At 35.7% G+C, this 14,374-nt stretch overlaps 1 protein-coding gene across 1 annotated transcript; it reads right to left on the reverse strand.

The window, feature by feature from the left end:
- Positions 1-2,167: 2,167 nt before the first annotated feature.
- Positions 2,168-4,435, reverse strand: LOC111889642 (syntaxin-52). The gene is made up of 6 exons (XM_023885786.3): positions 4,208-4,435; positions 3,535-3,758; positions 3,168-3,373; positions 2,994-3,094; positions 2,801-2,845; positions 2,168-2,450 (listed from the first exon to the last, which is right to left on the reverse strand). Exons 2-6 carry the CDS (start codon positions 3,747-3,749, stop codon positions 2,319-2,321), a joined length of 699 nt encoding a protein of 232 aa, XP_023741554.1. The 5' UTR covers positions 3,750-3,758; positions 4,208-4,435; the 3' UTR covers positions 2,168-2,318.
- Between the last annotated feature and the right edge of the window lie 9,939 nt (positions 4,436-14,374).

A 14,374-nucleotide genomic window follows, 5' to 3' on the forward strand; every position in this document is an offset into this window, starting at 1 on the left:
TCTATAAGTAGGTGTGTACATTCTTTGTTTTTTTTATGGGATCATCTTACTGATGTGGTTTAAGAATTCAAAGCAAATTAGTAGTATACAATAGTGGAACCAGAAAATGTGTTAGAAAATTTATTTTGGAGGGTGAAAATTCCACAAAGTATATCATTTTATACTAAATTACCATATAGTAACCAATAAAGTTAATAAACATTTAACTTATGGTAAAGTCATTTGTCCAAAACACGCTTTCAACATGCTTATACTAAATAACAAAGTTAATACCCAGTTCATCATGATTCACTTTTGAAGGAAAAAACATGTACATATCTAAACATGGTATTTTATTGTTGACAAACGAAAAGGTTTAGGTGCGTTTGGTTGTGTAAAACTGTTTTTATTTTCTAAGAAATGATTTCAGACAATAAAGTTGAGTTTTCATTTCCAGTTTTCAATGAAAATTTTAGAAAACGCATTTGGTTGGAAACGGTGGAGTTTTAATTTTCCAACTTAAAATTTGGAAAACTTTGAAAAACTGTAAAACTCACTTTCCTTATTTACATGCAATTTGGAAAACTGAAATTTTTTATTTTCTTAGAAAACTTTGGAAAACTGAACGAACCAAACGCGTTTTCAAAATTTCTATTTGTCTTAGAAATTTTTCCTAAAAAACTGAAAAAAAGTTCACAACTAAATGCACCCTTATGTTGCGTTTAGTTACGGAAAAACAGTTTTTATTTTCCGTTTTTCGTTTTCCCTTTTCAGTTTTTGTTTTCCGTTTTCAGATTTCATTAGAAAATTTATAAAACGTGTTTAGTTAAAACTTATTCATTTTCCATTTTCAGTTTTAGAAAATTAGAAAACGTGTTTAGATGTGTATTTTTCTATCGGTTTTCATTTTTAGAAAATGGTAGCGGTGGTAGGGCGGGGGTGGGGCGGCGGCGATAGCAGGTCGTTGGTGATGGTGGTGATGGCAGGGTGGTGACGGCAATTGTGGCAGTGGTGGTGATGGCGGTGGTGGGGTAGAGGTGGTGGTGATGGTGATATAGGTCGGTGATTGTGATAGTGGTGTTGGGTGTATGAGTGTATGTGTGTGTTTGTGGGTGTGGGTGTGGGTGTGCGTGTTTGTGGGGGTGGGGGTAAGTGTGGGTTTGTGTGTGTGTGTGTGCGCTTGTGGGGGTAGGAGTAGGGGTGAGGTTAGGTGTTTGTGGGGGTGTGTGTATGTTTGGGTGGGTTGGTGGGGGTGGGCTTTGGAGTGGATGGATGTGGGTAGGTAGGGGTATGATGGGTTGGGGGTGTTAAGGTGGGGGTAGATAGAGGTGGATAGGGTGGAAGTGGGTGTGTATATATATTTTAGAAAAAAATTGGAATTAGAAAAATATGGAAAACAATGATTATCAGTTTTCCAAAAATTTAGAAAAATAGACAAACTAAACGCGTTTTCAAAATTCTCATTTTTCTTGGAAATTTTTTCCGGAAACAGCCCATTTTTTAGCAACTAAACGCAACCTTTGTAATCCATGAAATTCGGAAAATACCCCATTTCTGTATAAATCATAGCATATGAACAAACATATTGTGTAGTTTACCAAATTATTTGACTATTTATTAAAATGATTTTAATTATCATTCACTGTAAAACATAACAGAATAAGGGTGCGTATGGTTGTAGAAAACTATTTTTATTTTCTAAGAAAATGTTTTCAGAAAATAAGATTGAGTTTTCATTTTCAATTTTCAATTTTCAATGAAAATTTTAGAAAACACATTTGGTTGAAACCGGAGGAGTTTTCATTTTCCATCTTAGAAATTTGAAAAACTTTGGAAAACTATAAAATTCACTTTTCTAATTTACATACAATCTGGAAAATTGAAAATTTTCATTTCTTGGAAAATTTTGGAAAACTGAACGAGCCAAACGCGTTTTCAAAATTTCCGTTTTTCTTGGAAAATTTTCCTAAAAAACTAGAAATTTTTCCACAACCAAACGCACCCTAAACTTTTGGCCTCCAACTAAAAAAAAAGAAACAGGAAATCAGGTTTTTTTAAGATAATTGACATGTGTAAATCAGTTATATTGAAATTTTGGTTTAACATGTTGCTTATACATGTAAAATAATATTGGAAAAGAAAATCCATATGACATGATGATAATACCCGTCTAAACAGAGCAAGCATGTGCTTGAATTTGTTTAACTGAACCAAAAGTTATAATACAAAGAAAGGTCAAAAGTAGAAATACAACTGATCACAAGGTCAAGAATCTTGAATAAACATGAAATCTATATATATATATTTGATATTTATAAATTTGTTACACGTGATTGTTATCACAGATATTTTAAAACCATCCATATAGCAACAACTAGAACAACGATCCCAATAACAGACAACAACATGCCTAAGCACGAGCAACCACCCTTTGTGCGTTTATTCAGAATCGCCAGGTGCCTCTGCACTCTCTGTTTTTGTTAATTAAAAAAAGCAAGCAAATTGTTAATGTTCGATCAAATATAACCCAAATTGACCCATTTTACACAAATGGGTTAAAATTGCCACCTCTATTAAAAAACCAACATTCTGTGGTGTAAATAACGGGTTGTTTCTTTTTTCCCCAATAAGTCATACGGTATTAAGCCGTGTTTTTTGGTTTAACTCATTAAGCCATTCTATCCAGATCAAGTCAAAAGGAAACAACCATGTATAGTTGCCCAGATTGACTGCTTAAAATCCATTAAGCTTATTAAGTGAAAAAGAAACAGCCCCTAAGACATTATATTGTTATTATGATGTGCATGTAAGAGGGTATCACCTTAAGTCGGGAATCCGTGACATCCACATGTTCGTCAAGGTCATCCTGCATATAAAAAAAAAAAAAAAGCAAAACATCACATTTTTCATATCATTGTTGTTGCATTCTATATAGGTTAGGTTATAGCACTCAATAAGTAAAGTAGCATATAGTAAATATTTTGTACACATGTAAAACAGATGGAATGACATACAATGAGCCTAGTATGCAAATTAAGTTCCTCGTTGACTGCCAGTGCAATATGTTTGGTACTTATCACTGTCTCCTCCAGTTTCCCTAGGCCTTCATCTTGCTCTGCAACACAAAATATCATGAGACATTAAATGTATGTATAAAAATTAAAAAGTATCATAAAGAAATAAGTCACCTCTCATGATTTGTCTTTGAAGCCCAACAATGCCAGAGTTGTCCAAACCAGTTGTCCTGCTCATTGCATCGGGTGGCTTAGTATCCGGCCCAAGTAAACTGTCCCTAGTACCAAAGTTTGACATGTTCAATGAAGAGGCCATCTGAGCAACCTTTGTTCTCAAACTTGTTAGCATGTCTCTACGTTTGTTCATCTCTTTCTCTGTTCTGAAAATAATAACAAGTAAAGTTTTTCCAATGTTTAGAGATAATTGCATAATAGCTTCAACAACATTTCAGACAACAGAAACAACAATAAGAATCTTTTGTGAAACAAGAGTGTAGTAGTCCATGGCATTAAGGATTTTGGTAATCAAAAACTGACTTACAAGGGCTGTTTTGCAGGAAGCTTTGTTAGAAGAGACTGTAAGCTATCGAGTCTGGTTCCTAATATTGTAATTTTCCTCCGTGTAGCAGATGAATGACGCTGTGCTTCTGGCCCTGAGCCTAATGAACTACTCGCAGATATCATGCTGGTGATATCATCCGCAAGTTTAGAAGCTTCATTATATTCCCTCACCCAGGGATCTGTAGATGAAGCCATTTATTTTATCTGCAAGAATAATGTGGCACATCAATTATCTTTACCTGGTAGCAATTCCTACAAATCACACCCTGGCTGAAATATCTAGACAAACAATGAACAGGTAGTAAACATTAAAATAATAAAATGCAAAGCAAAGCCAAAGTCGCAGAAAAACATCCATTCCTGACACATATAAATGCTATAGGCTTCGAAATTTTTCTACAACATCAATTCATATGAATATTGATCTACAACATGCGTAGGAACGTTGTGTATCTAACAATCTACGTATAAATGCTACAGAATAACAAATTTGGGCAGATTAAGGCATCAACAACATTATTGAAGAGCAATCAGGAAAGGACCGTAGAAATTGTTAAAATCGATGAATATTTTGGGAATGGATCGTAAAAAATCGACGAGTACCGGTAAATTAAAGATAAACGGATGGCTAACCGCATGTAGAAAATAATTACCTCTTTTGATATGAGATTCGAAAAACGAGATACGAATTGAAGCTGATGAATCGATCCAATTGTCTATCTGAATGACGATTGATGATCCCACTCAACGGCGAGTTTGTCTTCTTCGCACTTTCCTTGCCGTCTGCATTATTCGCACGCTTAAAATAATGGGTAACTCTAACCGACCCGAAATTGATAAATACAACCCAATGTATATGTTTTAATGCATAATGTACATTAATGTCGTTGTTGAGCACTCGAACATATAAAATGTTGATGATCAGTGGACGTTGTCAAGCACCAGTTTCCTTTTGGCTATTTTCTCCCCTGTGGCGCTACAATGTTTTTGGTGGGTCTGGGAGTAGGTTTGGGTAGGTCCGTGTTTGCCAAATTCCTTAAAGATATAATAAGACCATCTCAGTTACAAACGTATTACGTTTATATCCTTATAAAATTCATAATTACACATATATCCTTCTTAACCTATTAAATTTACATTTATATCCAAAATTATATTTTAATTGGGTTTAAATTAATTTAATATTAAATTTTTGTATCTAAAATTAGAAAATACATATCATATTATTGAAATAGCCTTTTAGAGTTAAAAATTAAAATTACTCTATTTATGTTGTAGAGCGTAGTCATCAAATTGGCTACATATGTATGTATGCTCTCTTGTTTTATCATCTTCTATGTTATATGATCTTATTCAAAAAAAATATAATAATAAACATGTTTATTTATTTGAAATCAATAGGTTACCCCTATTGAATTGTACATGGCACGTTCTTCTTCGTTACAACAACTTGGGTGCTTTTGCTACCCTCAATCACCTTCATTTCCAGGATTACTACTTGGGGGTGCCATTTCCAATTGAGAAAGCTTCCACTAGAAATATTACCGACGTCAACAGCAATGGCAATGGCGAGGTTGTAATTTCTGAGATTCTCAACTACCCGTTAGAGGTGTTGTGCATGAAGGCGGAAGTGGAACTTTGAAGATTTTTTTAATTAGGTTTAATCCTAATTAAATTTATTTAGTTCTATTTATTAATAATTTGAAAAGGGTATTTTAATATAATCACCTTTTATTTTGATTTTTAGATATATTTTTTGGTATTAAATTGATTTATATCTCATTAAATTATAAGATTGGATATAAATGTGATTTTACTAGGTTAAGAAGGATATTTATGAAATTATAAACTTTGAAAGGATATAGACGTAATATTTAATGTTTGCAAGGACATATATGAAATTTTCCCAATAAAATACAAATACAGTCAACAATTCGGTTTTATGGCATATTCAAATCATTCCAGGATTATAAAGATAAGCTTAATGACTTTAATCCTTTTAACTATGTTTTATATATGATTTATAAGTAAACTCGCTCCTACTTTTCAAAAACTATCATTATATTCAAATATTGTATGTTATGTACCCTCTATCCTCTTCTCTCTTTATTATTATCATGGAAGGCTTGAGTGATGCTTTAAAAACCGCAAAAGATAAAGTGTTTTTAGCAGCTTAAAGATTCCCCACAATGGGCCGACAATCTCTCACTTATTATATGTCGACGATGCTTTGTTTGTTGGTGAATGGTCTCGTTCCAACATTAAAAAAAAACATTTGCCCGTATTCTAAGATGTTTTCATGTATCATCCACTTAAAAGTGGATTTTCACAAATCTAAGGTCTACGACATTTGTGCTTCCTATTATGAAGTTAACCAATGGGTTAATTTATTAGGATATGAGGCAGACTTTATATCATTCAAATACCTAGGTGTTTCGGTGGATGCCAACATGAACATAATAAAAAACTGGAAATGTATAATCCCATGTTTCAATTCCAAGGTTTCCATTTGGAAAGTTAAAACATTACCTCTCACTCTTTAAGGCTCCCGTAAGGGTGCGTGAAAGTCTTGAGAAAACCATAAGAAGGTTTCTTCGTTCTGAAATCCTTACTCGCCCTCAGCATGGCTCTCATGGCAAAATGGTGGTGACGCCTTAAATGTGATAACTTCTTCTTATGGTGTCGGGTTATGGTGGCATAAGCGTATGATTACTTGGTGAACAAATCAATAATAGGAACCTGGAACAACATTGTTGGAAGAAACAAGGGGATATAAAAGGATGGAATTGGATTTTGTGAAGTTCACAATAAGGTAGTAGGATTTGGTGAACACATAATGTAACATACTGCTTTGATAAGTTTTTATTTCAGGAGTGTGGACAATAAATCGATCAAATGGAGGACTTGGGCTTTAATGGAATGAAGTTTAGACTCTATTGGAGGTGTATGATGTTGGGCAAATGATTTAAACCTTGGATTGTTTGATGGAAGTTGAGGGATAAAATGGAAAATGTTATGTTTCGGACTTCTTACATAAATTAAGGAATTTAGTTTGAGATGTTTTTAGTCATAAGTATCAAGATAGAATTATAGATCTCGTCGTTACCTTTCTGTGGATATAAGGATCATCGAAAACGGAGTTGAAACGAAGAAGTTATGGATGTATGAAGTTAAGCTGGAAAAAGGAGTCTAGTATGTTGGGCGTACACTAGCTAGTACGATGGGCATACTAGGCTGAAGGAAGTCGCGTTTTTAGGGTGTTATGTTGGGCATAACTTTAGGTACATTGGGCGTACTATCGCAGTGAAAAAACCTTATTTTCTCAGTTTTGAGCCCTATTTGAGGACTCTAACCCCTTGGGGTCCTTCCTAACATCAACTTCCACCCTCTTGAGCCTCCAACTCGAAACCCTAACCCCTAGATCAAATATTGAGCCTTTCTGTATGTTTTAAGTGCATTTTGGATGAAAGAGAAGTTCAATCTAGTTGATTGTTGAAGCTCTGTTGAGGTCGAATTGTATTGTGAGGTATCGAAGTGTTTTGAGTCTGTCTTAGTGTCGAATACTGTATTTCATCTTTTATTGTATGTATTTCATAAGCGCACATTTGTATGTCGAAGCTTTATAGTTTAGCCCTTATATATTTTTTGTTAACTTATGAGTTCCTATAAATAGGGATAGGCTATAGAGATAGAGTAACTTTTTGGCATTTTAGTGTTCTTACTCTACACACACTCTTGTAACCTTCAGAAGTTTTAATTGAGCCATCCAGATTAAATTTAGGGATAATGTCACTGTAGCACATGGAACTTTCATCAATTAACTTATTTGGTCCTTAAAGTTTTTTTTTGGTACATTAGGCCAGTAAACTCGTAAGTGACCTTTTAATTACCCCATTTTATCAAGTTTTAGAAGGTTTCCCAGTTACAATGCTTATGTGGCATGCTGATGTGTCCAATAAGCTTACGTGGGAAGCTTATGTGTCGAAGTAGTCCAGTTGTCGATATAGGCTTCTTAATTCAAACCCTTATTCGGACCTCCATTAAATCTTTACTTACCCTTCTCTGAAAAGTCAAAGACTTCTCCCCCCCCCCCCGACTATTTCCGTCCTGAAGAAGAATGTCTTCGAGCTCATCGACGTCAAGGAATCAGCTACAAGTCACTCATGTTCAGTCGCAAGAAGGGGTAAAGGTTTGTGATTGTGTCGTTCCAGCTAAAGAACGAACCTGTTGGAAGATAACAAACCCTGGGAGGCGATTCTGGAATTGTCAAAACAGTATGGGAGGTCCCGATTCTCTTGATTTTGATAAGTTAGTATTTTATGGTTTGATGTGTGACAATCACTGTGAATAAAACCCTAATTTTATTTGCTTCTTGACGATCAGTGTGAATAAAACCCATTTCGTTGGTACATTAAAGGTAGCTGATTTGTGATTGTCAGTCAAACCCTAATTTTATTGGCTTTTTATAGACTAGGTTGAGGAAATGTAACTTCTTTGAATGGAAAGATGAAGAACGGACAGACGGGTACTACAAAAACCTGCTATATTCTCTGAAGCAGAAACTGGATGCCAAAGATGAACTATCTGAGATAAACAAATTGAGGAGAAGGATTGCTGAAGGATTGCTGAAGTGGAGGTTCTGTTGTCACAGGAGCAATATAAGGTGGCAAAGAGTGAGAAAGAAGTTCATGATGCAAGGAAGGCAATATGCAGGTACAATATGATAGTTGCCCTGTTGTTTGCTTGCTTGTCCCTATGTGTTTTGAAGTTAGGGGTGATTGTAGTTAGTTTTGTTGGTTAGTGTAAGCTTTTGTTTTTTTTTGGGATCCCTTGTATTTTTTGTAAAGGCATACTAGAAAGTCAGTAATGATGGGCATTTTGTATGTATTGAAGCTGCTTTTAGTTATAAGTTGGGGTTATCAACCTTAATGTGTTGATGTTGTAAGGTGGTAAGTCCCTAATGAAAGGGCATATGATAAGTAATGTAAAAAAATATTCAAAGTCCCAATTGTAGGGCATTTTGTATAATCAGATGATGTTAATCAAACATATGCATGGCCTGTATTCCCAACAAGTATATTTAATTAGATTGGTTGTTGTGCATGTTTTAAATTTGGGAACAAATTAGGAAGTGGTCCATGTGGAAGTACACTATGTGTATGGGGACCATTTGTAGTCAGTGAGTGTTTTAATAATGAAAAAATGGGACCTGTGAAGCCATTAAAAAACCATATCTGGGACCATATAAAACATCCCCATGCATGCACATTATTCCAATTTTTTCCATGCATAAATATTCAAAGCCAAATATCATGATTTTACTTAAAAAGGAAACATACTTTCATACTTCATGTCATACATAAATAAATGACCAACATACCCTTTTCTGTCATATATAAATAAATGACCAACATACCCTTTTTTTGTCATACTTACTTAAATGACCAAAATACCCTTTTCTGTCATACATACTTAAATGACCAAAATACCCTTTTTTCATACATAAATAAATGACCTACATACCCTTATTTGTCATACATAAATAAATGACTAACATACCCTTTTCTTTCATAAATACTTAAATGACCAAAATACCCTTTTTCTTTCATACATACTTAAATGACCAAAATACCCTTTTTCTTTCATACATACTTAAATGACCAAAATACCCTTTTCTTTCATACATGCTTAAATGACTAAAATACCCTTTTATGTCATACATACTTAAATATAAATTACCAACATCCTATTACATAAACTTTAAATCTAAATTACCATCATCCTATTACATAAACTTTATATCCAATTTACCATCATCCAATTACATAAACTTTAAATACAAATTACAATAAACACTAATCAATTACAAGAGCTTTTCCCTTCGAATTTATTGGATCATCAACACCACCAATTGTTTTGCCTAATTTCAGCTTCAATATTCTCTCTGACTTTCTTCTCCTTATCCTCTTCAAAATCTCTGAAATTGGCCGAACACTAACCTGATGAACTTGGATAACAGGAGCAACCTCCTGAACATTACCATTATCAACTTGGGCATTAGGATTAACCTCATCAACCTCCTGAACATTTACATTATCAACTTGGATAACATGAGCAACCTCCTGAACATTGCCATTATCAACTTGGGCATTAGGATTAACCTCATCAACCTCCTGAACATTTACATTATTAACTGGATAACAGGATCAACCTCCTCAGCCTCCTCATCTTGAACAACCTCATCAACCATAATAGCTTCCTCAACCACATCAGCTTCCTCACCCATAACACCCTCATCACCTTCATAACATCTAGGTGGAGTAAATTACATATAATGACTAAAATTCCCTGCACTACTAGATTCGACATCAGTAGGAGCAACTTGCATATCATTTTGAGTAGTATCCATCTCACTTGGAGTCATTTCAACCTCTTTATGTTGTTGTGGTTCACTTGTACTACCCTATATGGCATGATATAATTATGTTAGTAACAAGTTATATGTAATTAATTTTATATTTTAAATTGTTTTACATGTCCTGCATTTTGCTTCACATAAACTTTTTGTTTCTTCTGTTTCTTCATATTTAACTTTTGGGGCCTTCTATGTGGACAAGTGGCCTTGTTCTGACATATCTCCTTGCAAATACTACATCTGATTTTCTTTCCAGCCTTAGAAACCCTGTGTGTTCCTGTATTCTCTATAGTGGATTTCTTCCTCTTAGTAGCTGGCCTACCAGGCATCCTTCTATTAATAGGAGGCAATGGTGGAGTATAATTTGTCTCTAGCCACATGTCACTGCTATTCATGGGAGCGATTCTGTAATTATATGCCTTCCTAAATGTGGTTGTGCTAAACATGTTGTCTACATAGGCTTCTACATCCCTATTAAGAAAGGATATGCTAGCTACAGAATGAGCACATCCATATCCATTCAATTGTCACAACCTACATGAGCATGTTTTCCTTTCTAAGTCCACCTCATTTGCATCTATTGCTCCCCTTACCTCAAACTGGTTTAATCCACTTGGTAGTACCTGATAATGCCTTTGAGCTTTTTTTAAGCAAATTCACCTTATCCCTTATCTCTGGACAAATATGATTTCCCCATTGTTGTCCCTTTAATTTCATGTTGTAGATTATGTCCATCATGTATAATCTTATCTCCTCTAACATGGTTATTATGGGCTTCTTCCTGGCATCTACTATTACAACATTAAAACTTTTTGAGAACCCTTTTTCAACTGCATCACAACACCTTCCAGTTTGAAAGAAAGCTCTTGACCATGTTTTAGGATCTTTCTCCATGAGATATTGATGGGCATCTGGGTTCAATGTCTCAATTTCTTTCATCACAACTTTAAAAGCATGCTCAGTTGTGGCTTTAGATGCTCTCCAAAACAAGGTATGATATATGGCACCAGTAGATCTCTTCTGCAAATTCTGGCAAATATGTCTAGCACACTGCCTGTGCTCTACATATGGAAGCAACTCTGTAACAACATCTATCAAACCCTGTAGTAGTATAAAGGTTTAATTCAGATAGTGTAAAATAAACATAAATACATTACTATGTAAAATACTAACCTTATGTTGGTCTGACATTAAACTGAAACCATTGCCTAAATTCAAGTTTAGATCATCAATGAGAAGCTCTAAAAACCACTTCCAATTCTGCTTGTTCTCCACATTAACCACTGCCTAAGCAATAGGATATATCTTGTCATTTGCATCCCTCCCAATAGCACAAATCAATTATCGCTTACAAACACCTTTAAGAAAACATCCATCAAGACCAATTACCCTTCTACACCCATCAATCCAACCTTGTTTAACTCCTTGAAAACAACAATAGAACCTGCTTAAATATTTCTTTCCATCTGGACCATCCTCCATATCTAGTTTCACAGTTGACCTAGGATTTGTCCTTAAAATCTCATGACCATATGACCATAGCTTACCATAATGTTCAACAAGGCTACCTTCAACAAGTTTCAGTGCATACTTCTTTTCTCTTCTACATTGCCCCATACTAACTTGGATACCAAACTTGGCCATTACCTTTAACCTAAGCTTCCTTACACTTATTTTCTGACTTTCTACAATCTCTTTGGTATAGTGAATCCCAATCCATGTATATGTCACCAATGATCCAAACTTGAAGTTCTTAGCACAATTATGATCAGCTTTTAGTGACTTGATTTGGAAACTCTCTTCATCACTCATCCAGGAAGCCCATAATCTAAATTTGCAAGCACCCTTGCTACACCTCACTAAAAGTCTTATCCTATCATTTTTTCAAAACACAATTAATATCCATTAGTTACAGCATAGTTACACAACATTGATTTTACTTGCCCTGGACCCTTAAATCTCATCCTTAGAATTGGTTTTTGTTTTTTCCAGTGTAATAGCTCATTAAATATGAAATGAGTTTGTATGTTAACTTCAACTTCTCTCCCATTGTCATCATATACAATGTTGTTTTCATCCTCATCATCAGCACATAACTTACTCAAGAAAGGATCATTTGATGTCTTATTCATATGCACTACATTCTCATTAAATTCAAAGGCAGCATTTCTAAGTTCATCTATGTTGTCTTCATTTTCACCATCAATACAAGACTCATGTTCATCATCATCATTATCTTCATCATCAAGCCACCCATCAACACCAACCCCAATATGATCCACATAAACCGAAATTATACCATCTGTTCCATAACCATCAAAAATAAAAGCAGCATATTCCACATCATTTGAAATGGGATTAAGCCTTTCCATCAGGGAATTGCCTAGTTCACAATAGTAAAACTTTTTACACTCTTCATGCATGAAACATTCAAAGAAGTTAACAAACTCGTGATAAGTCATAGAAGAAAAGTCAACATCAGTAAACATGGTTTTGACACCACCAGTGTAAGAGAAAGGATTTCGATTAAATACCCCTTGGTAGTTCAGTTCCACCATCGCAAACAATCCATTAGGTTCTGATTGTGCCATTGTTGCGACTACTTTGTTTCTTCAGCTCGATCACAGGAATGCATCACAAACCCTAACTCGGTTTCTTTTACAGCTGATTAATGAAGACGACTGAAGTTCGATAGTTGAAGACGATAGGACTTAAGCTTCTTATATCATTAATTGACATGACATATCTCACGTGGCATTGGATTAGACAAAAAATATATATTAATTCACATATATTAAAGTTCAATCGGGAAACCTTCTAAAACTTGACAAAAAGGTATAATTAAAAGGTCACTTACGAGTTTACTGGCCTAATGTACCAAAAAAAACTTTAAGGACCAATTTACCCAATTGATGAAAGTTTCATGTACTACAGTGACATTATCCCTTAAATTTACTCTTGTGTTCTAGAATCAATTCAAACTCGAATTTCATCTCATATACTCGATATATTAGAGCTACATTTAGTATCAGAGCAGGATTCATACAATTGTTGTCTGATTTTCTCGAGTTTTCAAAAGTTTTTGAATCTTGTTCTAGTTTCAAAATATTTGTAACATCCCAAGTTCAGGAGTGCAAATTCAGGGTTCATAGTGTAAGTATAAAAGGGGAACTCGACGAGTACATGGGTGGACTCGGTGAGTAGGGTCGCGACTCTGGTCGCGTGGTAAGTGGCCAACTCGGCGAGTCGGAGGCTGGACTCGGCGAGTAGGCGCTGAGTGGAGAAAACCCTAATTTTGGAGGATGAGCCCTATATAAAGGACATTATACCCTCTCCCCAGCCTCTTTACCCTCTCTTGAACTCCAAAAAACCCTAAGACGCGATTATGAGGGATTTGAGTGCATTTGAACCTTGGAGAAGAGATTTTGGAGAAGATCTCGGAGAGTTAGGAGGCTTGGAGCAAGGGGCTTTACTAAGATTCGGATTTCTCTTATGTTGGGGCTTCCTTTTGAGGTATTACTTCGTTTCTTGGGCTGTTATTCATCTAGATTCATCATTTTGGAATGTGTGGAAAGTTTAGCTTGTTGTATTTCAAGTATGAAGGTTAGATCTGAGGTTGCTACCTCATATCTGGAATGGAGAGGGTCTAGAGTGCATTAAAGTCCCTGTTCTTGAGTGTTTGGTGAAGTCATCTTGTCCTAAACCCTATCCTTAGAGTGTATAATGCCTAGATCTCTTTGGATTCACGTAAAGTTTGCCACTTTACGTGATGGATGGATTGTAGAAGGGTAGATCTATGTTTTGGATCAACTGCATGGCCTGGAAGGCTTCTGTATGGGTTAAGATCTAGAGGCACTCGACGAGTCGCAAAGGTGTACTCGGCGAGTTGCTTGAAGATGGACTGGAACTCGGCGAGTTGGAAGAACAATTCGGCGAGTAGGTTGAAGATAGCCTTGGACTCGGCGAGTCTGGTCGTGAGGTCCAAACTTCTTCTGGTGGAGCCATGAATCAGTGAGTCAAGGGAGGACTCGGTGAGTTGAGTGCGAGGGGAATCAGAGTCATGGGAATCGGCGAGTCTCAGGGTGACTCGGCGAGTCGAGTCGTGGATTGGGGAAGTTCTGAGCATGAGGACTCGGTGAGTCATCGGGTTGACTCGGCGAGTAGAATTAGTCAGGAAGTTGACTTTGACCAAGGGTTGACCAGTTGACTTCCAGGGGCATTTTGGTAATTATTGGATTTTGTTTGAGTTCAGTGTTGGTGTTGGCTAGTGGTTGAGAATGTATTAGTGGTCGGAGCATCTTGGTCTAATCTTTCAGTTGGCAGTTGCGAGGTGAGTTATCCTCACTATATCAACAGGGTCTAAGGCACCATGGTCGGCCCATTATCGGATTGAGATCCGGGTATT

Source organism: Lactuca sativa, chromosome 5 (assembly GCF_002870075.4).
Source record: "Lactuca sativa cultivar Salinas chromosome 5, Lsat_Salinas_v11, whole genome shotgun sequence".
NCBI classification, from domain to species: domain Eukaryota; kingdom Viridiplantae; phylum Streptophyta; class Magnoliopsida; order Asterales; family Asteraceae; genus Lactuca; species Lactuca sativa.

Bases quoted from the DNA above. Each gene is read 5' to 3' on its own strand.
- LOC111889642 (XM_023885786.3), bottom strand. From the start codon at position 3,749: ATGGCTTCATCTACAGATCCCTGGGTGAGGGAATATAATGAAGCTTCT. The intron at 3,374-3,534 runs GTAAGTCAGTTT...TATTATTTTCAG, and splicing joins CTTCCTGCAAAACAGCCCTT to AACAGAGAAAGAGATGAACA. The intron at 2,451-2,800 runs GTGATACCCTCT...TAACAAAAACAG, and splicing joins TCACGGATTCCCGACTTAAG to AGAGTGCAGAGGCACCTGGC.